The 25,634-nt window shown below is 40.6% G+C and overlaps 1 protein-coding gene across 1 annotated transcript; it reads left to right on the top strand.

Moving 5' to 3' along the window:
- Positions 1-25,634, top strand: ZNF285 (zinc finger protein 285). The gene is given in 10 exon segments (XM_071209001.1): positions 1-120; positions 4,382-4,444; positions 20,705-20,831; positions 22,796-22,802; positions 23,756-23,895; positions 24,040-24,771; positions 24,774-25,071; positions 25,073-25,176; positions 25,179-25,327; positions 25,329-25,634. Coding segments are annotated over 10 exon segments (2,046 nt in total).

Below are 25,634 nucleotides of genomic sequence, written 5' to 3'. Positions count from 1 at the left end.
ATGGTTTCTAACAGCTCTGGGGCCAAGTTTGAAAGTGGCACCAAGTTTGAAGGCAGTGCCAACATTGAAAGTGGTCCCAACTCCTTATATGGTAAAAATACCAGGGAGAGGAGCCCTAAGGTAAGTTTGAAAATTAGCGCCAAGTTTGAAATGGGCACCAACTACCAATTTGCTGGAATGTGGGGAATGGGAGTGGTAACTAAGAACAGAAAGTTTGTTAGACCTCTTGGATAGGCTGTAACCTCTGAAGTATCCAGTCAGTGGGGAACAGGGAAGGGACCTGTGGGTTAATCTTAGGGTATAAATGTTGTGTCTTGTTGCTTTGTGCACTGACCATTTTATTCAGGTCATGTGCCCATTCTTGCAAGATCATGAATAAATTCTTTTCTTCTCCACAATCAGGAGAGCATTCATTCTATTTTAGGTATAGCTTTCTTTCTAACAGAATGATGGTGGTGATGGTAGCAAAATATTGTGAGTGCAATTAACAGTACTGAACTATATATCTGAATATGATTAAAAGGGGAAATATATATTTATGGTAACAATAAAAATTTTTTTTTTAATCCATGGAACTATGCTACACAAACATTGAACCCTAAGTTAAAACATGGACTTTAATTAATATTACAATTATAAAAATATGTTAACATCAATTGTAACAAATATTTCACATCAACACAAGGTGTCATTGGTGGGGTGTTGCATTAGTCAGCTAAAGGGGTGCTGATGTAAAATACCAGAAATTTGTTGGTTTTTATAAAGGATATTTATTTGGCATTGGAGCTTACAGATACCAGGTCATAAAGCATAAGTTACTTCCCTCACCAAAGTCCATTTTCACATGTTGGAGCAAGATGGCTGCCAACATCTGTGAGGGTTCAGGCTTCTTGGGTTCCTCTGGGCTCAGCTCTGTTTTCTCCACAAGGTAAGCTATAGACTCTCAGGTGAACAGCTCTGTCTCTCTCCCTGGGGCTCCAGCTTCAGCATCAAACTCCAATATTAAAAGCCCCCAACTCTGTCCTTTGCTATGCCTTTTATCTGTGAGTCCCCACCCACCAAAAGGTGGGGACTCAACACCCTACTGGCACAAGAGGTTTACATGATTACTTAATCAAGCAAACCTCTGAATCCGATATAATCCAATATGCCCAGAGGAAAAGATCAGTTTACAAAATAATCCAATATTTCTTTTCAGAATTCATCAATAACATCAAACTGCTGCAGGTGATATATGGAAATCCTGTATTTTATGCATGATTGTTCTGTAAATCTACCACTTTAATAAAGGAAAAAATATCAGGTATTGATAAATTATGAAGAAAAAATAAAGCAGTGAAAAGGTGTGCTGTTTTTAACGAGGGTAGTCAAGGAAAGTGTTTCTGAGGAGGTGACATTTGAGCTGAGACCTGCTTTACTTTTCTCCATAGCACTTACTGCTTTCTAACATGGTATGTAACTTACCTTTATTATTAAACTTTTTTTTTTGGTCTTTTTGCCCTCCACCAAGGTATAAACTACAAAAAGCAGGAATTTTTATCTATTTGTTCCTTGCTGAATCCATAGAGGGCAGAACATTTGCTGGCACACAGTAGGCCCTCAGAGGACATGGGTTGAGTGAATGAAAGAATAATCACTCACGACCCTTTGTTCTCTCCTCAGCCCTTCCTCTTCAGGGCACCCTCTTTCCAAGGAGTACTACTTAAAAGGAGAAAGGAATGATTTTATCTACCCTGCAATACAATCTTAGGTTAGTGTCAACTTAATATTTGCTATAGTCAGCATAGAATAGGGGTTAAGAATGTAGAACTCTGGGTTTAAATCTTGGTGCAAACATTGACCTTGAGCAAGTCCCTTTGTAAAATAATAGTACCTATCCCACTGGGTTAAGCTGAGGGTCAAATTAAATGACTTAGTACATGTCCTGTGCTGAGCCCAGTGCCTGGCACATAGTTTGAGCATAAAGTCATGATGATTTTCTGAAATGTTCCTGCTTTGAAATAGAAAACAAATTTTATTGACTTCTTTGAAACTCTGTTCCTCACAATGCCTCATGACTTTGGCTCAGAACTTCTGGAAAATTCTCCAGAAGTCCTTTGTTCAGGTTATGGGGATTCCTTGAGATTTCTAATCCCCTGTATCTATTGACTTCATTAAGTTTGGGTCTGCCTTTATCGCCAGGATTCTATTCATTGATTCCATAAATTATTCTGGCTGATTTTATTCCCAGGGCTATGCTAGGGGGAATGTGAAGAACTAATGAGGGACAGAGTAGCTACTACTTTTTAAGGATTTGGTATTTGTCACCTGATATTCTGAGCACTTTATAAAATATTTTTTCTCATCCTTATGGCACTGCAAGGTAGATATTAGGGCCAACCCTGCCCCTGCCTCAGAACTTAGCACCCACTGCACCTCTGCCTGGATGTGCTCACCAAAGATTTTACATGACTTGCTGTCTCACTTCATTCAGGTGTCTCAATCATTCCCCTCATGAGAGAAGCTGTCTCTAAAATAGGCCTCTCTGGCAACCCTGTCATCTGACTCTGCCTAATTTTTTTTGTTACAGTGCTCATCATCACTTAACATATTACATAATCATTTGTCTGTTTGTCTCCCCCCAGCAGAAAGTAAGTTTCACAAGAACAGTGATTTTTGTTGTTTTTGTTCTTGGTCTATCCCCACACTTGTATGGTGCTTGGCACATTGTAGATGTTCAGCATATATTTGTTTTTTCTTTTCTTTTTCTTTTTTAAAAAGATTTTATTTATTTCCCCCCTCCTCCTCCTCTTGCCTTGCTGTTTTTGCTGTCTGTGTTGTTTTCTCTTCTAATTTTTCTCTCCTCTAGGATTCACCAGGATTCGATCCTGGAAACCTCTTATGGGGAGAGAGGTTCCCTGTCAATTGCACCACTTCAGTTCCTAGTTTCTGCTGTGCTTCACCTTGACTCTCCCCTTGTCTCTCTTTTGTTGTATCATCATCTTGCTGTGTAACTCACTTGTGCAGGGCACTGGCTCACCACATGGGCACTGGCTCGCTATGTGGGCACTTGCGTGGGCACTGGCTTGCCACAGAGGCATGTTTTCTCTTCTTTTCACCAGGAGGCCCCAGGGATCGAACCCAGGTCCTCCCATATGGTAAGGTGGAAGCTCTATCACTTGAGCCACATCCGCTTCCCAAGTAAATATCTGTTGAGTGAATGAAATGGGGCTCATTGGACTCAGATGATACTGTTTCAAAGGCCAGGCTGTCTTACTTTCTTGCTGTGTGATCTTGCAGAAGTTGGCCTCTCAGTGTCTCATTTGTAAAATAAGAATAATAGTATTTACTGCATAGGCTGGGGGTAAGAATTATATGAATTAGTCCATTTAAAATACTCAGAAGAGTGCCCAACATTTAATAAGTGCCCAGTTAACATTAACTTCAAATATATATACATATTTATTTTGTTTTACTGGCCTATGAGCCTTTCAAGTAAAATGTCCCTCTCTCATTGATCTTTTCAGCTGCTCCTGTGTCTAGTTAAACTAATGCCTAGCATACAGTAGGACACAAATATTTGTTGAATGAATACATGATAAATTTAAGGAGTAGCCCCAGATGGATGAAAAGCAAAGTTCAATAAAAAAGATGCTTGGGAATAAGATTGTAAATACCAGGACATTATTGTAGATGTCTTTGACTGTCATGCTCCACTTCATGGAAAATAACAGTAATAACAAAACAGCAAGTGATGTTTATTGAGCACTTATTGAGCCCAATGTATGGGCTTTACATACATTATCTCACTAGATGCTGACACCACTCTTATAAGGTAGATACCACTGTTTGCATTTTACAGGTGAGGAAACAGAAGTTTGGAGAGGTTATGTGTGTTAGATACCATCTGTTTTCCCCTCCTGAGTCATTCTCTACTCTTCTTCATACCACTTTCTGCCTCAGGAGGCTGACCTTTGTGACTATATCAGTGGATGCCCTTGACCTCTGACTTTCAGTTGGACTCAGCCAATAGAGAGCCCCAACAAGAGCTCCTAGGGAAGGAGAGTGTGAATAGGGATTTTATTCCTCCAGCTCTTTCCTTGAGGGCCCATCAGAGCTGGCTGCAGCCATGACTGAAGGACATGCTCCTGTTGGGTAGTTTTGTATCTCTAAGTTCTAGTACATTCTCCCTCCTCTTGCTCCATGCCATTTCTAGCACCTGGGATAGTAAACTGTCTTTTGTGGTTATTTGTACTTTGCCCACATCTTTGTATGAGTGAAATCATATGAAATACATCTGGATTGAACCATATGACAATATCTGACCATTTTTAAGTTAAAAAAGTGTCTATTTCAATATGGTATGACATAATAAATACTCTTTTTATTATACTCTCTTCAGATAACTCAGTTCGCCAAGATCCTGATGGACATGTTCAGTAACTTGCCCAAGGACAATGACTTAGTGGGAAATGGGGGAGGGGGGAGTGTGGGAGTTTGAGGGAGGGATGGGAAGGATGAAGGGGATTTGAATCTAGATTGGTTTAATTCCAGAGGGTGCACACTCTAATATTGCAACAGGCTGGGTGATGTGATTAGATCTGTGGTGTGGAAAACTTATCTGCCAGGATATATAAGACACATTGGGATGTGTAGGGGGGGAACAATGGGGAAACCAACCAAATTATCAGGGGAAAGCTCCCAGGGGTGAGGCAACTGAACTGGAAACTGAATGTGAAAGCAAAGGCTGAGATGTCAGTAATGATGCTGAAGTTTGGACATGGGGGTGACTGGTGATGGGATATTGATTATAATTAATTAAATAATTGTAATTAATAATTTTGGAGAATCAATTAGTTTTATGATTTTAAATATTTTCATCCAGGAACATAGTGTGTTTCTCACTTGATTCATTTTTCTTTATCTTTCAATAAAATTCTGTGGTTTTCTTCCTTAATGAATGATGGTATTTTATAGCTTTTGTCTCTATTGTGATGGGATAATTTTTTTCTTTTCATGTATAATTGCTTAAGGATAGTTTAAAGAAGATAGTGTTCTATCTTTCTGCTACCTTCCCAGAATCTCATATTCTAATAGTTTTTTTAAACAATTTTTTAACGAAGTATATCATTCATACATGAACATGCATAAACAATAAATGTATAGTAAAGATTGTCAACTTACAAAATAAACATACATAATATCACACAGGGGTCTCATAAATCACCCCTCCACCAACTCTTTGCATTGTCGTGAAACATTTCTTACAAACTATGCAAGAGCATCATCAAAATATTACTACCAACTATAATCCTTATCTTACATTTGGTGTATTTTTCCCCCAACCGAAACTATTTTTTTTAAACGTATTTTGTTACAGATATTGTGAACTTGCAAAATAATCATATAGATATGTAGATTTCCCATACAAACTCCACACCCTGGTGGAATATTTGTTACAGATTATTAGACAATATCATCAGACTGTTACACCAATCATGGTCCATAGCATACATTTGGCACGCTTTCCGTACACTTCCATTACAGTACAGCTTTGGCATTGATGCAAGAAAATTATAGTATTGCTGTTAACCACAGTCTATAGGCCACACCAATTGTAGTTTTTCCATGCTTCTCCATACTCCTGTCACCCTACAATACTGATGTACAACTGCTTTAGCTCACAGGACTCTCTTGCATTTGTACCCTTAACCACAATTCTCAACCGCCTCTTGGTTCACTGTGTTATTCAGTCCCTAGATTTATTCTTTAGCTTTCCCTCTATTGACATTTACTTCCCCAGACTACCTTTTTCAGTCACAATCCCATTTATAAACCAGTTGCTACTCACTATAATGTGTTACTATCAACTCTATCCATCTCCACACTTTTACAGTCAAGTTAATTAAAACTTCTACATACATTAAGCATCCATATTTCTTCTCAACCCTCCTCTTGTCTCCTAATAACCTATACTCTAGGTTTTAATTCCATGTGTTTATTATTTGTATTTCATATTATTGAGACCATGCAATACTTGTCCTTTTGTGTCTGGCTTACTTCACTTAGTATAATGTCTTCAAGACTCATCCATGTTACCACATATGTCCCAATTTCACTTTTTCTTACTGCAGCATAGTATTCCATCATATGTATATACCACATTTTGTTTATCCATTCATTGGTGGATGGATGCTTGGATTGTTTGCATCTTTTGGCAATTGTGAACAACGCTGCTATGAACAATGGTGTGCAGATGTCTGTTTGTGTCATAGTTTTTAGTTCTTCTGGATATATTCCTAGTAGAGGAATTGTTGGATCATATGGCAGTTCTATATAGCTTCCTGAGGAACCGCCAAACTGTCTTCACAGAGACTGCACCATTTTACATTCCCACCAACAGTGAAGGAGTGTTCCCATTTCTCCACATCCTCTCCAGCACTTATTGTTATTTGTTTTTTTAATAATGGCCATTATATGTGGTGTTAGATGATATCTCATTGTTTTAATTTTCATTTCCCTAATAGCCTGTGATACAGAACATTTTTTCATGTGCTTTTTGGCCATTTGTATTTCCTCTTTGGAGAAATGTCTATTTAAATATTTTGCCCATATTTTAATTGGATTGCTTGCTCTTTTATTATTGAATTGTATGATCTCTTTTTATAAAGTGTAAATCAAACCCTTATTGGATAAGTGGTTTCTGAATATTTTCTCCCATTGACTGGGCTACCTTTTAACCTTCTTGATGAAGTCCTTTGAATCACAGAAATGTTTAAGTTTGTGGAGGTCCCATTTATCCAGGTTTTCTTTCATTGCTCGTGCTTTTGGTGTAAAGTTTATGAACCCACCACCTACCACCAGGTCTTGAAGATGTTTCCTTACATTTTCTTCTAGGAGCTTTTTGTACTTCCATTTATATTTAGATCTTCAATCCATTTTTAGTTAATTTTTGTATAAGGTGTGAGATAGGGGTCTTATTTCTTTCTTTTGGCTATGGATATCCAGTTCTCCCAACAACATTTGTTGAATAAACTGTTCTGCCCCAACTGGGAGGGCTTGACTGGCTTGTCAAAAATCGCTTGATCATAGCTGTGAGGGTCTATTTCTGAACCATCAATTCAGTTCCATTGGTCTATATGTCTATCTTTATGCCAATATCATGCTGTTTTTACCACTGTAGCTAGGTAATATGATTTAAAGTCTGGAAGTGAGAGTCCTCCAACTTTACTTTTCCTTTTTAAGATATTTCTGGCTATTCTGGACCTCTTACCCTTCCAGATAAATTAGATAATTGTGTTTTCCATTTGCTTAAAAAATGCTGATGGAATTTTTATTGGGATCCCTTTAAATCTGTATGCCAATTTGAGTAGAATTGACATCTTAATGATATTTAGTCTTCCAATTCATGAGCATGGAATATTTTTCCAATTATTTGGGTCTTTTAAAATTTCTTTTAGCAATGTATTATAGTTTTCTGAATACAAGTGCTTTGCATCCTTGGTTAAGTTTATTCCTAAATACTTGATTCTTTTAGTTGCTATAGTAAATGGAATTTTTTTCCTGACTTCCTCCTCAGATTGTGCGTTATTAGGGTATAGAAACACCACTGATTTTTGCATATTGATCTTGTATCCTGACACTTTACTGAAATCATTTATTAGCTCTAGCAGCTTTGTTGTAGATTCTTCTGGACTTTCTAGATATAAATCATACCACCTGTGAATAGAGGAAGTTTTAATTCTTTCTTTCCAATTTGGATGCCTTTTATTTCTTTTTCTTGCCTGATTGCTCTAGCTAGAACCTCTAGCACTATATTGAACAACAGTGGTGAAAGTGGGCATCCTTGTTTTGTCCCTGATCTCATTGGGAAAGCTTTTAGTCTTTCACCATCGAGTACAATGTTAGCTGTGGGATTTTCATATATGGCTTTTGTCATGTGGAGAAAGTTTCCTCCCTTCCTATTTTTTGTAGTATTTTTTATCAAAAAAGGATGCTGTATTTTGTCAAATGCCTTTTCTGCATCAATTGATAAGATCATGTGATTTTTCTCCTTTGATTTATTAATGTGGAGTATTATGCTAATTGATTTTATTGTGTTGAACTAGCCTTGCATGCCTGGTATGAAACACACTTGATCATGATGGATAATTCTTTTAATGTGTTCTTGAATTCGATTAGCAAGAATCTTATTGAAGATTTTTGCATCTGTATTCGTTAGAGAAATGTGTGTGTAATTTTCTTTTTTTGTAATATCTTTATCTGGCTTTGGTATTAGGATATTGGCTTCATAGAATGAGTTTGGTAGCGTTCCTTCTTGTTCAATTTTTTGGAAGAGATTGAGTAAGATTGGTATTAAATCTTCTTCGAATACTTGGTAGAACTCACCTGTGAAACCATTGGTCCTGAACTTTTCAATTTGGGGGCCTGTTTGATGACTGTTTCAATCTCTTTACTTGTGGTTGTTTTTTTGAGGTCTTCTATTTCTTGTAGCATCATTGTAGGTTGTTTCTACCTTCCTAGGAATTTTTCTGTTTCATCTACATTGTCTAGTTTTTTAGCATAAAGTTGTTCACAGTATCCTCTTATGATTTCTCTTATTTCTATGGGGTCAATAGTAAGGTTCCCCTTTTCATTTCTTATTTCATTTATTTGCATCTTCTCTCTTTTTTTCTTAATCAGTCTAGTTAAGGGTTTGTCAACTTTGTTAACCTTCTCAAAGAACCAACTTTTGGTTTTGTTAATTTTCTCTATGTTTTTTTTGTTCTGAATTTCATTTATTTCTGCTCTGATCTTTGTTATCTCATTCTTCTACTTGCTTCTACTTGCTTTGGGATTAGCTTGTTCTTTTTCTAGTTCATTCAGCTCTGTAGTTAGGTCATTGATTTTAGCTCTTTCTTTTTTAAAAAATATGTAAGCATCGAGGGCTATAAATTTTCCTCTCAGCACTCCCTTTGCAGCATCCCATAGGTTCTGATATGTTGTATCCTCATTGTCATTCATCTTGATATATTTATTGATTTCTCTTCAAAATTCTTCTTTGACCCACTGATTATTTAGGAGTGTGTTGTTTAATCTCCATATATATGTGAATTTTCCCTTTATTTGCCACTTGTTGATTTCCAACTTTATTCCATTATGATCAGAGAAAGTGCTTTGTATAATTTTGATTTTGTTGAATTTATTGAGATCTACTTTGTGACCCAACATATGGTCTATTCTGGAGAAAGATCCACGAGTACTTGAAAAGAATGGATATCCTGCTGTTTTGGGTTGCTTTGTTCTGTATGTGTCTATTAGGGTTAGTCCATTTGTCATATTATTTAAGCTCTCTGTTTCTTTATTGATCTTCTTCCCAGATGCTCTATCTAATGCTGACAGTGGTGTATTGAAGTCTCCAACTATTATTGTAGAGATGTCTATTTCTCCCTTCAGTTTTGCCAGTGTTTGCCTCATGTATCTTGGGGAATCCTGGTTAGGTGCATATATATTTATGATTGTTATTTCTTTCTGATGAATCATCCCTTTTATTAATATGTAATGTCCTTCCTTGTCTCTAATAAGAGTTTTGCTTTTAAAGTCTATATCATCTGAAATAAGTATAGCTACCCCAGCTTTTTTTTTGGTTACTGAATGTGTGGAATATCCTTTTCTAACCTTTCACTTTCAATTTATTGGTATCCTTGAGTCTAAGGTGAGTCTCTTGCAGACAACATATAGATGGCTTATATTTTCTTATCCATTCTGCCAGTCTGTGTCTTTTGTTTGGGGAGTTTAATCCATTACCTTTCAGTATTATTACTGTATAGGCAGTTCTTATTTCATCCATTTTGATCTTTACATTTTTATCTGTCATTTTATATATGACACTTTTAGTTACTGTTACTGATACAGTTGTCATTTCTAGACTCTCTTCCAGGCCTCTCCTGTCTTTTCTTTTCAGGCTGTAACACTCCCTTTAGTATTTCCTGCAAAGCTTGTCTTTTTGATATAAATGATCTCAGTTTCTGTTTATCTGTGACTATTCTAATCTCACCCTCATTTTTATAAAATTGAGGCTATAAAATTCTTGGCTGGCAGTTTTTCTCCTGCAGTATCTTAAATATATCATACCACTGCCTTCTTGCCTCCATGGTTTCTGATAAGAAATCAGCACTTAATCTTATTGGGTATCCCTTATATGTTGTGCATTGCTTTTCTGTTGCTGCTCTCAGAATTCTCTGTCTCTGGCATTTGAAATTCTGATTAGTATGTGACTCGGAGTTGGTCTATTTTAATTTATTTGGATGCAAGTACGTTGTGCTTCTTGGACATGGATATCTATGTCCTTCAATAGGGTTGGGAAATTTTCTACCATTATTTCTTCAAATATGCCTTCTTCCCCTTTTCCCTTCTCTTCTCCTTCTGTGACACCCATGACGCATATATTTACATGTCTCTTACTGTCATTTTGTTCCCTGAAACCCTGTTCAATTTTTTCTATTCTTTTATCTGTTCCTTTGTTTGTTCACTTTTGGAGGCCATGTCTTCGAGCTCACTGATATTTTCTTCTGCTTACTCAAATCTGCTGTTATATGCCTCCAGTGTATTTTAAGTTCATTTATTGCACCTTTCATTCCCATAAGATCTGCTATTTTTCTATGTATGCTTTTAAATTCTTCTTTGTGCTCATCAATATCTTCTTAATATCCTTAGTCTCTTTAACCATCTCATTGAATTTATTAAGATTTGTTTGAATATCTAAGATTAGTTGTCTCAACTCCTTTATGTCATCTACAAGCTTATCTTGTTCCTTTAATTGGGCCATCTCTTCCTGTTTCTTGGTATGGATTGTAATTTTTTGTTGGTATTTCCGCATCTGGCTTGCTAGGTGTATTTATTCTGGGTGCATTTTCTCCCTTTAGTTTAGGGATTTATTATCTTTTCTCACTTGCTGGTTGTGTAGTAGGAGCCAAGGATATAGTTGGTGCTGTAAGCTATGGAGGCTGCAGCTACCCATGTTGCCCCAAGAAATGATGAAGCTTCTTCACCTTTCTCCTCTGTCAGGGGTAGGGACAGAGCTGCAGCTGTGTATAATAATCCAAGTTGGGCACAACAAGACTGTCTGTAGTCACCCAGACAGACTGATGAAGGTTCACACTCCTTTCTCCCCTACCTTAGGCAGGGATGGAGCTATAGTTTTGGTCAGCAGTCTATGCTTGTGGTTCCAAAATTACCACAGTTGCTCAGGTAAAGTGATGTAGCACCAGACCCTCTCCCTGCTGGGAATGAGAATGGATCCTCTGGAGTGCCCAACAATCTAATCTCTGTGGGCCAAATATACCTGTAGTTGCTCTGAGAGGCTAAGGGAGTACTGTCCCTTCTGCCCTTTAGGGGGTGGGAACAGAGCCACATGCTCAACAGTTCAGTCCTGCAGGCTGAAAGTACACACCATTGCCCGGAGAGGCTGAGCAATCACCAGCCCCCTCCTATCCTATTGGGTGGTAGGGGTGGTTATAAAGGCACTCAACAGTTCAGACCCTTTAGGCTGAGAATATCTGCCATTACCAGGAGAGGCTGAGGAAACACCAGCCCCTTCTTTCCTCTTAAGGCACGGGGTTGGATCCACAGGCACCCAACAGTTCAGTCCCTGTTAGTTGAAAGTATCCACTGTTGTCCAGACAGACTATGGAGACACCAGACCCCCTCATCCTATTGGGAGTGGAGGTAGATTCATAGGCATCTAATAGTCCAGTCCATGCAGGTTGAAGGTCTGCCATTGCCCAAATAGGCTGTGGAAAGACCAGCCTCCTTCTTTCCTATTGGGGAGTGTATAAGGGTTCTCTAGGGAAACAGAATCAAAAAGGGATATCTGTCAATAGTAAGAGATTTATCAGAGTCTCTCATGCAGCCATGGGATGCACAAGTCCAAGTTCTGCAAGCAGGCTGCAACCAGGAGCTCCAATGAAGATTCTTGATGAGTTCTGGGAGATGTTGGCTGTCCAAAGACTAGCTAGGAAATTCTCTCTCAATGCTGAAATCACTTTGCCTTTTAAGGGATTCAGCTGGTTGGGTTAAGCATCACTCATTGCTGATGGCAATCTCCCTAATTTGGAGATTATAACCTGCTATTTACGATTTACCACTGCAGTAAAGTCAATGGCAACTAAAGTCCATAAATGCCCTTGTGTTACAGTTAACCCAGTGCTTGCTTGACCAAACAACTGGGCACAATTACCTGGCCAAGTTGACACAATAGTCTAACCATCACAAGGGGTGAGGGTGGGTCCACAAGTACCCACCAGTCCAGGCTGTGTGGGCCAGAAGCACCTGCAGTTACCCAGAAAGGATGGACAAACACAGTCCGTCTCTTCTGCTGTTGGGGATGGGAGTGGAGAAACAGGGGCCCAACAGTCAGGCTTGTGCAGCCCAAAACTGTCTGAAGTTGCCCTGAGAGGTTGACGCAACACTAGCCCCCTCTTATCCTGTGGAGGGACAGAGGTGGAGATGGGCTCAACGGCACTCCACAAACCTCTTTGTGTAGGCTGAAAACTCCTGCCATTGTCTGGAGAGGCCAAGAATACCCAGCTTCTCTCCTATTCTCTTGGGGTGCAGGGATGCAGCCCCAGGTGTCCAATTATTCAGCCTGTGCCAGCGGAGAGCACTTGAAGTTGCCTGAGAGCCTGGTGCAGATCCTGCCAGCTACCTCTCTGCTAGAGTTGGGGCTGGAGCCCAGGCCAGAGCAGTCTGATCTTGGTGAAAAGAAGCCCATCCCTAACTCTACTGGATTTCAGTCAGCCAGGCTCCCCCTCATGCTGGGGGGTGGGGTCATAATGGCGGCTACCAGACTGTTTCCTGCTTGGATATGCTCAGACCCTGGCTGTCTCTAGGATTAGACTTTAGTCACCTGAGTCCACTAATCAGTAGCTGAGGTCAGTGGACATTTGTCTTTTCCTCCACCGTTTATGAGAAACGGAGCTTCCATATCTAGCCACAGAAAAGCTCCTGAGGCGGCTTGCACCCCCAGAGCAGGAAGGCACCAACCTCTGTGGCATGGCTTGCAGCTTCCCAGAGAGGTGGAGCAGGTCCCCCCAGCTTCCTCTCTGCTGGAGGTGGGACTGGGGTTTAGGTTAGACCTGCAATCCAACCTGGGTGGAAAGAAGCCAGTCCTTACAAACACTGATTTTCACTCAGCGCCGCTTCCCTTGTTCCTGGGGTGAAGTCAGAATGGTGGTCACCAGCTTCCCTCTGACCTGGACAGGCTCAAAGTTTAGTTGTTCTTAGGATTCTACTTCAACCCACCAAATCCACTTAAAAGTAGCTGAAGTCAGTGCCATATGGTGTTTTCCTCCCATTTTTATTGGGAGAAATAAAACTGCCAACCCCAACCATGGAATAGCTCCCGAGGTGACTTGCATGCCATGGGCACTGACCTCTGTGGTATGGAGGGCTCTACTCACGAATCCTCTGTGCAGATAGGTAGTCTCCTCCTTCCACACTCTCAAGGATGTTGCAGGATATTCTCTAGTCTCCTGGGTTCTCCAAACAGGTGCTTTAGGTAGCTCTGGGTGACCATCAACTGCCCTGTGTCACCAGCTGACTCCAGGAGCACCTTATTCTGCTGCCATCTTGGCTCCACCTCCTTGAATAAGTTTTTAAGTATGGGTCCCTTGTGTTGTTCTGTATCCGTAAAGGTAAGTGTGTTTACTCCTCCAGATTTATGCAATCTATCACATCATCTCAAAACTAATATATCCAAAACTGAGGTCCTGATCTTGCCCTACAAAACCTGCTCCTTCCATATTCTTCCTCATCCAAGCTATCAGCACCCACATCCAAGCTATCAGCAAATCCTGTTGACTATATCTTCAGTTTACATGCAGAATCCAACCACTTCTCATGACCACAACCTCTACCATTCTAATCCAAGCCACCATTAGCTCTTGCTGGGATTATCATAAAAACCTCTAATTGGTCTCCCTGTTTCCCTATTGTTACTTTTAGTCCTCCTTAACACAGAAGCCAGAGTAAAAATCCTCTTAGACATAAATCAGATCACATCAATCTTCTGCTCAAAATGCTTTCATTTGACAAGAGTAAATTAAGGAGTAAAAGTCAAAGTCTTTACAATGGCCTACAGGACCATATACTATCTGACTCCCCATTTACCTGACGTTATCTCCCTTGTTCACGTCACTGTATCACACTGGCTTCCTTGCTGGTTCTGAAACATGCCAGACATGCTTCCACAGCAGGACTTTGGCACTTGCTGTTCCCGGTGTCTGAAACACTCTTTGTGCAGATATCTGTTGTAACAATTTGAAGTTATTTTATGAATTTCAAAAAGAAAAAGAATATGTTCTCAACTAATTCATTCCTGTGGGCATGGGGCCTTTTTGATTGGACTACATAAGTGAAATGTGACTCAGGTTGAGTCTTCACTGTCTTACTGGAGCTTTATATAAACAGATAGAGAGAGAGGACTTGAGGATCACCAGCAGCCGAAGCTTAAGCATTAAGGCCTCGAGAGGCTGGGCCAACAGAGCAGCTTGTGGTTGAAAAGATGAGCCATATTCCTGAGAGTTCATAGCTGAACTCAGGAAGAAAACAGAACAGCTAAGACTTAAAGAGGAGGCCCAGAAAGAGACAAGCCCTATGTCTGGTTGCCCACAGCTGAGCTCTGGGAGAAAGCTGATTCTGGAGGGAAAGGCAGGGACCTTGGCAGAGATAGGCCGCCATCATAGCCATGTGGCAGGACACCAGGATGCTGACTTTGGTGAGAAAGCATCTCTGATGGTGCTTTGATTTGGACATTTCATAACCTCAGAACTATAAGGTTTTGCCCTAAATAAAATCCCCATTATAAAAACCAACCCATTTCTGGTACTTTGCATAGCAACCCTGTGGCAAACTAAGACATCTGTATTGCCCACTCCTTTACTTTTGCCTTTAGGCATCACCTATAGCTTGTCACCTCCCTAAAGCCTTCCCTGATGCCTAGATCTCTTGCAAGATGTGTTGGGTTCCTGTTCCCTGTGACTTTATATGGTCGTGGGATGTCTGTTACAGGACTTATCATGTCTTACCTGTTTCCTCACAAGTAGGACAGAGAAGAGTGTTGCATGTCCATGAAGGGGTGAGCTTACAGGGTTTCTGTCTACCTGCTTCAGTCCACCTGTAGTCCTAGAGCAATCCTACCTGTATACTGTGGGCATCTCCAAAGTGCACAGTGTGCCTTATATGTCATAGATGTGTAGTCAGCATTTGCAAAGGTAATGGGGCTCCAGGGATAGAATGAGGGCTTGGAAAGAGCTTTGGAAGCCAAGAGTTAAGATCATAGCTAACTCAAAATTCTTGAGACTACAGGCCACAGCCACACAGGAACAAGGCTGGTGCTTGAAAATGGAAACAGAAGAAGGCCCCCTGTCAGTAAGAATTCTTCCTGGGAGCTCTCTCCAAATCAGCAATTCTGGAGTCTCTTTTTCAGAATAATTAGGTTGTGGAAGGTGTCAGTGTATTCTCAAGTCTGTGAAAAGAAAAAGAATGTGGAGGTTTTGACCCAAAAAGTTGAAGAGAGAGAGGGAGAATTGGCCAGGGTTGGGAGTGGGGAAGGGTTTGAGGCGGTCAGCAATCAGTTTGTTGAGAGTAAGAAGAAAGGAAAGGATATCCTGGGGGTGAAGCATTGGTAAGAAAATTGTACAGATAAAATGATATCAGTATTCATTCACAACTTGTTAAATTCAAGCTCTCATGGATTCTTTCTTTGCAGTTCTGCTTTCTAAGGCCCATGGCCTTTTCAAGAGGAAGACAATACGATTAGGTTCTGGGTAAGTTAAGATTTCCTTTCTTCCTCTTTATATACTATGTCCATTCTGAGGAATCAGATACCTCTATTTTCTGGAAGGGCATTTTTCGAGGGACTGCCATCTGCTTGGCACTTTATCTTGCTTACAGCTGTTAATGATCTGATGTGAGGTAGATGGTATTACTTCCTTTGTAGAAATGAAGAGGCATACTCAGAGATGTCAAAATGACTAGTACAGTGCCACTCCAAGATGACTAGTACAGTGCCACTCCAAGTAAGGTCCACAAACCAGTGACAGTCCACAAACTGCTTGTTAGTAGATCCTGAGAGATGAGCAGAGAAATCAAGAGTAAGAGTCTTAAAACTTCTATAGCAATTTGGTGTTGCTACAACATCTGAGTGCTTAGTCTAAAGTGTACAGGTGACCACACTCTGAGTGGTCTGGTTCACAAAAGTAGCAAGATTTGAACAGGTATGTATCGGGGTTTGACCAGAGGAGCACAACTGATTGGAGATATAATCAAGTTATTTATTGCAAGGAATTGGGTCATGCATTTGTGGGGGCTGGTTAAGACAATCTGAAATCCATAGTGAAAGCCATTAGGAAGGGCAGGCTAAAAACTCTTGGGCATGGCTGAAGCTACTATCCCCAGGTAGAATTTATTCTTCTTCAGGGAAGCTTAATCCCTGCTTTTAAAACCTTTCAACTGATTGAATTAGGCCCACCCAAATTAGCTAAGATAATCTCCCTTCCTTAAAAGTCAACTGATAATGGACTTTAATCACATCCACCAAATACCTTCACAGAATGCCTAGGTTAGTGTTTGATTGAATAACTTGGACCTATAGCCTAGCGTTGACACATCAAAAGACCATCACAGGGCGGAGCAAAGATTTTCTTTTAACCATGAAAAAAAATTTAAATACAAAAATACACAAAAAGAGAAAACAGTACTATAAACCTCCATTTACAATATTTATCACTGCAGTTCCAACAATCAATGTTGTGCCACATTTGCTTATCTATCTCTTTTTACCTTTTCTTTTTTTTCCCCCAAAAATATTGTAAAGAAAATCTCACCTAGCATGTTCATATTATATTGTTTTTTTTCCCCTGGAGTTCATCATTCTCTTGTAGGACCTTATTACATGCAGTTAAAATAAACCTGTTTACACTTTCAACCTTCTGCCTGGAAACCATCTTGCACAACTCCACAAATTCATTAAGTTTGTTTTCTATCTTCTGAGTTACTGCCAGCAACAGTTTTACCAAATGGTTCACCACTACATCACTCATGTTATCATTTGTCCAGCCTCCTATAATAGTTCCCACAAGTTTTGTAGCCTGGCTCAAAACCCAATACCATAAATATTTATTTGGTAGCACTCTGCTTGTGGTAACAAAGTTTTGTATTGGTTAGTTTGGATGTGTTGTGGTGATGGCAAAGGTACAAGAAAGCAAGTAGAAACATGCAAGGCCTCTTAAAGCCTAGGCTTAGAACTGGCACCCTGTCACTTCTGCCTCACTCTGGTAGCCAGAGCAAGTCACAAGACCAAATCCAAAGCCAAGGGGCAGGGAAATCCACTCTGGTCCTTTGGTGGGATTAGGGAGCATGGAAGAGAATATTTCTAAATAGCAATCGAATCTACCATGCATTCCTATATATTTCAGTATGCTTTCCTAAAAAAAAAAAAAAAGAAAAAAAAAAGATTAATGAGATTATCAACAACTCTTTGGTATCATTTAATAATACCCAATCACTAATCAAATTTCCAAGCGTCCTTCCTTCCTTCCTCCCTCCCTCTCTCTCTCTTTCTCTCTTCTTTTCTTTTCTTCAATTGGTTTGTTTTAATCAAGATCTAAACAAAGTCCAGCCTGATATTTTGTTGTCATGTCTCATAACCTCCTTTAATCTAGAGAAATTCTCACTTGTGCTTTATTCTCCCCTACCAATGACTTCTTGTAGAAACCAAGTTAGTTGTCTTTTGTACTTTCCTATATTGGGATATTTCTGTTTGCTTCTCTTTTGGTGTTAGTTAATGTATTCCTCTATCCACAGTATTTCCTGTAAGGGAAGCTCTAAATGTTCAAGGTTTTACAAAATAGTTCTGTAGGCCAAGGAACAGATTTTAAGACTTTTGCGTATGTGTTTCTAAGTGATAATTGTTTATACATTTTTTGACTGTCCTTATACCAGTGCCCTATGGCAATCTGTGCATCATATCCCTTCAAGGGATCCATCTAGTGTCAAGGATGACTGGGAAATGGGTGTTTTGTTTTCCCAGACTCTATGGTAAAGGTAGAGAAGGGAGAAAGGGATTGAGTGGGCCTCTGTTACCAACCTTCTCTCCCTATGGTGTCTGCCTCACATGGGCTGTGGGGCATCTGTATTTCCTGGCCCACCAGCTCCAACCTCACCTTGTTGCCTTTTGCTGAACATACAGTGGTATTAGTGAGAGTGGTGTTCTTATGACAACACTGCTGCCTCTACTAGGTTTTTCTTTTTTTTTTGGTTAGGCTAGTATAAAGAATTTATTGAGAAGGGGGTGGAAATTACAGCACTTGCTGAGAAATGGGAGACAAGGATGGAAATATGCACTGAGATTTGATGCAGGCTCCTCTAGACAGAGAGAATCTCTACTAGTTTTATTTTTTTATTTTAAAAAACTTTAAAATATTTTTGTGGTCCATGAGAAATTTATTTTTCCCTATCAAAGGGACTATACAATGTGTAAATTCAAGAAATATGGTAGGATGGAAAGAGCAGAAACTTTGGAGTTAACTATAGATTGGATTTGTGGATCTGTTACTTACAGGCTAAGTCATCTTTAGACATTCTTAACTTCTTTGAGTCTCAGTTTCCTCATCTATTAAAGAATATTGGGGGTGTATGTCGGAATTCTGTATTTTCTGCATGATTTTTCTGTAAACTTACAACTGCTTTAATACTTTTAAAAATTAAAATGCAAAGTAAAACCGCATACACATGCAAAACTGAGATTAAAAACATCTTACAATGTTCTCATTACGATTTATGATATATGTTGAGTGTGTTTTGTACCATGTTGGACATATAGTTTCCTTTCTCCCTCTATTAGTTTTGTTTTTAATAATTGTCAGGCTTTGGTAATTGAACAGTTGTTAGTAAAAAAAATTCTTTGTGAAGTACCTTGTGTTTTACTTTGCCAAAGGGCTGCCAATGCAAAGTACCAGAAATGTGTTGGCTTTTTAAAGGGTATTTCTTTGGGGTAAAAGCATACAGTTCCAAGGCCATAAAAGGTCCAACTCAAGGCACCATAAGTGGTGCTATTTTACCCAAGTCAGCTGCCACGTATTGAAGCAAGATGGTGGGTGATCTCTGCCTGGTCTCTGCCTTCCCCTCTGGACTGTACCATCTCCTGGAGCTCAGCTGAGGGCAGCCAGGCATAGGGCTTGTCTCTTGCAAGGCCTCTTGTCTCAGGCTTGGCTGCTCCACTTTCTTCCCAATTTCAGCTGCAAGCTCTCAGGCAAATGACTTACTTTCCTTGGGCCTCATATCCTTGAGCCTCTCCTTTCCATCACATGGCAGCATCAAATATGGCAGATCTCTCATTTCCAGTGTGTCTCTGTTATTTTATCAACCTGAGTCAAACCTCACTGACATAGTCCAGCTGGAAAAGTTGCTCACACCCAAAGGAGTGGACCAGCCCACAAAGGGAATCTTTTTCTTTTTGGGATTCATAAAATAATTTCAAACTGCCACATGTGTAACAGTGCATAAGTGTGGTTTGGAATTACTGCTTTAGAGATCCAGGGTCTAGCGGGAGGACATCTGTAAACACCTAACTTTGAGCACTGTGATAAGTGCTAGGATAGAAGTGATGTATTTTATTTAAATGTTTGTTGTTGTTCTTGGTCAGGGGATAGCTCTTAATATGAGATTATGTTTCCATCAGCTTTTTATTTATAAAAATTTCAACTCATGGAAAAATGGAAAGAATAGCACAACATATCATCTTTACCAAGTGTCTTAGTTTGCTAGGTCTGCAATGAGAAATACCAGAGATGGCTGGCTTAAACAGCAGGAGTTATTGGCTTACAGTTTGGAGACTAGAAGTCCAAAATCAAGGTCTTGCCAGGCCATGCATGTTCTCTCTGAAATCTGTAGTGTTCTGGTGTTGGCTTGCCAGCAATTTATCTCTGCCTCCATCACATTGTGATCTGCCTCTTTCTGGTACCTCTTGTGACTTCTACTTCCATGTTCAAATTTCCTTAGATTAAAAGGACTCCATTTATACTGGATTAAGGCCCACCTGACTCAGTTTGGTCTCATCTTAACAGGATCTTCAAAAATCCCATTTACAAATGAGTTCACACCCACAGGTCTGGAAGTTAGGACTTGAACCTGTCTTTGTGGTGGACATGATTCATTATATCACACCTAGATTCACCAGTTGTTAACAATCACACAAAAACATAGACAAGATATACAAACATACACATACGTATCTTTATTTTATGTTTCTGAAACAGTTGAGAGTAAAATGCAGGCATCATTATACTTCATCCCTAAGTTCTTCAGCATGTCTCGCCTAAGAATAAGACCATTTCCCTACATTTCCACATTACTTTTACCATACCCAGGAAGTTTCCCACTGATACTATACTATTATTTAATGCTTAGTTCACATCCAAATGTTCCTAATAGTCTCAATAATTTCCCTTTTCCCCTCTTTTTATTTTTTTATTTTTTAATCCAGAAGCTAATGTTTTTAGTTGCTTTTTCTTCTTAGGTTTATTTTAATCTGATAGAAGTACATAGTAGATTGATCTGCCATGAAGGAAAATTACCAAGTCTTCGTGTGTGATAGAAGATGGGACACATGAACACTGCTGGGCCTGGGTAGTGGCACAACCTCATTTGTGTGGGTGATTGTTGTGGAGTGTGCTTGATGTTTTAGGAAACAGTGACCTTCAAAGATGTGGCCATGGTCTTTACTGAAGAAGAGCTGGCACTACTGGACAAGGCCCAGATAAACCTGTACCAAGACGTAATGCTGGAGAACTTCAGGAACCTTGTCTCAGTAGGTAAGTCTAATGATCCTCAGCAACTAAGCATCAGTTTCGAACCAGATAGGATATTACAGTTGGAGAACAAAGAGGAACTTAGATCAAGGAGATATAACTCCTAAAAGATCTGTGTGCTTGAGTAATTAAGAGTTTTTGTAGATAAATGTGGACAGATGGTCCCTTATATAGTGTTGGTGAGGAAGCTCTCTTCAGACACTGTACTCCCTGACCTCTGGGCATGGCTGATGCAGTTAGTGAGAGCTTTCTTGCTTCCTCTTACATTTAGGCTCCTATTCTTCCCTCATATTTCTCAGAGAGAGATTATTTAAGTTCAGACACTGCCAAGGGAGAAAGACAAATGTTTTGAACAAACTAGAATCAAAGGAACCAAACCAGAACTTTGGTTTGATTGACACAAGAGCACCTGATACATAGTAAATACAACATAAGTATAAGTTTATTTATATATATATATATATTTATGAATATCTAAAAATTTCAGCTTCTCAGAGGTGCATCTATAGATAGGTATTACCCCAGTATCACTTATGAGATAGTTGCTATTATTATCATCTCCCTTTGCAGATGAAACTGCACAGAGTAGATAAATTAAGTTGCTCATTGTCATACAGCTTATAAGAAGAAGAGCTAGAATTTGAGCACTCCCAGTGTGGCTCTAGAGTCTGTGTTTTTAATATCAGTCTCACTCTGAAGTACCACTGTCTATATACTGTAGACTTAGGGCCCCTTTGCCTAAATCTGCATATCCCTGTAGTTGTTTCTTAAACTGCAGGATGCAAGCCCAGTAGTAGGCCTGGAATCAAGTTAGTGTGTCATAACCAGCAGTTTTTTTTGTTTTGTTTTGTTTTTTAATTTTATTTTTTCTATACCAGGGACAAAGGATTAAACCCGGGACCTTGTACGTGGGAAGCTGGCACTCAACCACTGAGCCACATCAGTTTGCCTGAATTGATTTTGCTTGTTTGTTTTTATTTTTTCAGAAGGCACCAGGATCCAAACCTGAGACCTCCCATGTGGGAGGTGGGAGCTCAACCATTTGACCCACATCTGCTTCCATAACTAGCAGTTTTTAAAAGCAAAATAAGAACGAAATACACAAAAAATTATTAGAGTGCATTGCATATAGTAAGGTATGAAGAAACTTTTGGCTCAGTTAATGGTCTGTCTCTGCGTACTGCGTCATGTTGTAAATGTTTTTCCTACTATGTTAAAATAATTGGAAAGCCATGGCTTTAAGTCTGTTCTGAGTAACTCACAGTCCCCTTTTTTCTGACACCATATTACAAACTAAAAGTCACTTTCAATAACATGACCCAGAAACTACCTTGACCTGGAAGCAGTGTGGTCTTGATAATTCAGGCCATTTTGAAGCCCTATTCTGCCTCAGCCAGGTGTTTGTTATGGCCTTGTCTCTTGCTTCCCTGTACACCAGGCCATTGACCCATTCCCCATTCTCATAGTCATGGCTGTTTAAGATTCTGCAATAACCTAAAAGGGAAGACATCAAGAAATGGATGGCAAGACATTAGTGGACTTTATCTCTTCACAAAGCCAGAGTACCTCAGGGAAAATAGAGTGTCTCTTTAAGCCTGACTCAAAGGTATATATGTGCCTCCCCTCCCCAGCCCCAGAACCATATTTTACAATATCATTCCCATTTCGGTCTGCACCCTTAGTTTACACCCACCATGTATAGTTATGCAGGCTGTACACAAACATACATAATAGCCCTATACTATATAAAAGTGATGTGAAAGAAGGGACATTATTAGGAGATAGGCAATGTTGCTTGTTTTTACAACCTTTACTTAGGGGGCCCTTGTTATCCTTTTTGTCTCTCACCATGCCCAGCATATAGCATCTCATTATTTTGTTATATATTCTACATAAATTGTATGGGAGCCTTCTTCATACCTTTTGTAGCAAAATGGTTTAAAGCTTTTTATTGACTACTTTTATAGGTAGGAGGTAAATTTGTTCCTTTATAAATTCTCTCCAGGGGTTCTTTTTATTTACCTGCAACACCTGCTTTCTAATTGGCAGCTGGCAGGTTGGAATTACTGTCGTTCTAATTGTGTCATATGTGAATAGAAGATAGTGGTAAGTTCCTACACCATCCTACTTCATTTTCTCAAATCTTTTAGAACAGATGATTTATTTGTTCTCTTAGCCATATTATCTTTCTCTTTATAGGAGAAAGGATTAAAAACATTTAGAATCTGCGGTCACCCCTTGGGCTGAAGTGTGGTTTGCTGGCCTGGCGGGGGAGCAGCCGCGGCAGGCCAAGCCGCTGCCCCCATAATAGGGTGGCTGGTCGGACTCACCGCCACCCCTGAAGGGAGCTCGGCATGGGCGCAGAGTGCCCTCGGGTCTCCCCTTCTCGGCAGCCATGCTTCCGCGGCCGCCCCTCCTCCTGGATGGTGCCACACGATGCCTGTGGGGCGGCACCCTTCTTCTTCTTTCTCCCTGTGCAGGCGCAGGGCGGAAAATTCCAGTCTGCCCTTTTTCCCTCCCCCGACAGCAGCAACAGCCAGGCGTGGGCGGAAAAATCCAGCCCGCCCTTTTCCCTTCCCCCGACAGCAGCAACAGCCAGGCGTGGGCAGGAAACTCAAGTCTGCCCTCCACCCCAGCAACAGCAGCTACCAATCCCTAAACCCTGCCCCTTCCCCCAGCAACAGCGACAGCCAACCCCTAACCACCACCCCTCCCCCGTCCAGTACCGCCCACTGACCTTTCACCGGCAACCAATCAGAACAGGGCGTGGCTTCGACCAATCAGCCTTCCCCAGCCCCTATAAAACTGTTGCCTCTCCCTCAGTAAAGTGGACTCGCGTGTTTACCTTGTCTCCGCGGTAGTTCTTCTGCCGTGCGCCCTCCAGTCCTGAGAGCCCCCGACAAGGGCCTGGCCTCCCTTGTCCCCAGTTCGTCGCCTGCTTCTCCGGGCGACCCCTTCGTCGCCGGCTTCTCCTGGCGACCCCTTCATCGCTGGCTTCTCCTGGTGACCCCTTCGTCGCCGGCTTCGCCGGACGACCCCTTCGTCGCCGGCTTCGCCGGGCGACCCCGTCAGCCGAACCGCGCAACCCCTTGTGAGACCGATCCCTCGTCTGCTGCCGGACCGACCCCTCGTCCCAGGTGGGACCGACCCCTCGTCCCAAGCGGGACCGACCCCTCGTCCAGAGCTGGACCGACCCCTCGTCCGCAGCCAGACCCCACCTCTACCAACCGAGCAAGCCGCCGCAAGAATCTTCAGGAGAAAGGATTGAGTTACCTCTCACAGGAAGTGTTCTACTGCTGGCAGATTTGGAAACAAAGAATCAGTGAATTAACAGAGAGTTGGGATTGTGTCATGAACCGTCAAGGAGATTGTCCCCAATATTTAGAAAAAGATATTTCCCTCTGTGACAACTGGGTAGGAGTGTCCCTTCAGATTTCTGGAAACAAAACCTACATAGTAAATGCCATTAATTTAGAAAATCAAGATGTCACAGCTTAGAAAGGCCTGACACAGGTCCTTACTTCAGAATCTTGGAGAAAAGCCAGATTAGTGACAGAGCCCCAGAAATCTCAAGGAAGATATAAGAAATTGTATGGATGTGATAGGTGTGATGACAGTTTCAGTTGGACCTCACATGATCATGATGATCCCCAAGAATGTAAAGGAGAGCAATATTGTAGATGCAATGATTGTGTGAATAACTTGGTTGTGAATTCAGCAGTCGAACAACATAATATACTCCATGCAGTACCCAAACCTTTCAAATATAATAAATATGGAATGGGCTTCATAAGAGATTCAGATCCTCACATTCACCATTGTACTCACATTGAAGAAAAATCTTATCAATGTCACCAATGTAGAAAGGAGTTTAGTCAGATCTCAGATCTTATTGTTCATTATAAAACCCAGTAGGGTGAGAAACTTTATGAATGTCTTGAGTGGGTGAAGGCTGTAAACAGAGCTCATACCTTTCCAGACATCAAAAAATGCCCTCAGGAGACAGACCCTATAACGTGATGAATGCGGTAAGGGCTTTAGAAGGAACTCTCCCCAACCATCACCAAATCCATACAGGAGATATGCTCTACAAATATGATGTGTATGGAAAGGGGTTTAGATTCCAGCTGCTCCTTTATATTCATCAGGGGGTACACTGAGGGGGAAAACCCTACAGATGTGAAGAATGTGGGAAGGGCTTTGATCAGAGTTCTGATCTTCTTGTCCATCAGAGAGTACACATGAGAGAAACCCTACAAATGCAGGGAGGGTGGCAAGTGCTTTAGTTCCAGCTCTGTTCTTCAAGTCCACTGGAGATTGCTTATAGGAGAGAAGCCTTTTAGGTGTAATGATGTGGAAAGGGCTTCAGCCAAAGCACACACCTTCACATTCACCAGAGAATCCACACAGGAGAGAAACCCTACAAATGCAATGTGTGTGGAAAGGATTTTGCATACAGTTCAGTCCTTCACACTCATGAGAGAGTTCACACCAGAGAAGGAACCTTATAAATGTGAAGAGTGTGGTAAGGGCTTCAGTTATAGCTCATATTTTCACGTACATCAAAGAGGTCATACAAGAGAGAAACCCTATAAATGTGATGAATATGGTAAGGGCTTCAATTGGAATTCAGATCTTCATGTTCATCTCAAGGCGCACACAGGAGAGAGTGAAAAATGTGATAAGGGCTTCAGTCATAACTCTTATCTTCTTGCTCATCAGAAAGTGCATATAGATGAGACACAATATGCATGCCATGAGTATGGCAAGGGTTTTAGTTATAACTCCAATCTTCATACTCATTAA

This window comes from Dasypus novemcinctus, chromosome 18, assembly GCF_030445035.2.
Source record: "Dasypus novemcinctus isolate mDasNov1 chromosome 18, mDasNov1.1.hap2, whole genome shotgun sequence".
Taxonomy (NCBI): domain Eukaryota; kingdom Metazoa; phylum Chordata; class Mammalia; order Cingulata; family Dasypodidae; genus Dasypus; species Dasypus novemcinctus.
Note: the sequence above shows the minus strand (reverse complement) of the source record. Positions and strands in the feature narration are given on the sequence as shown.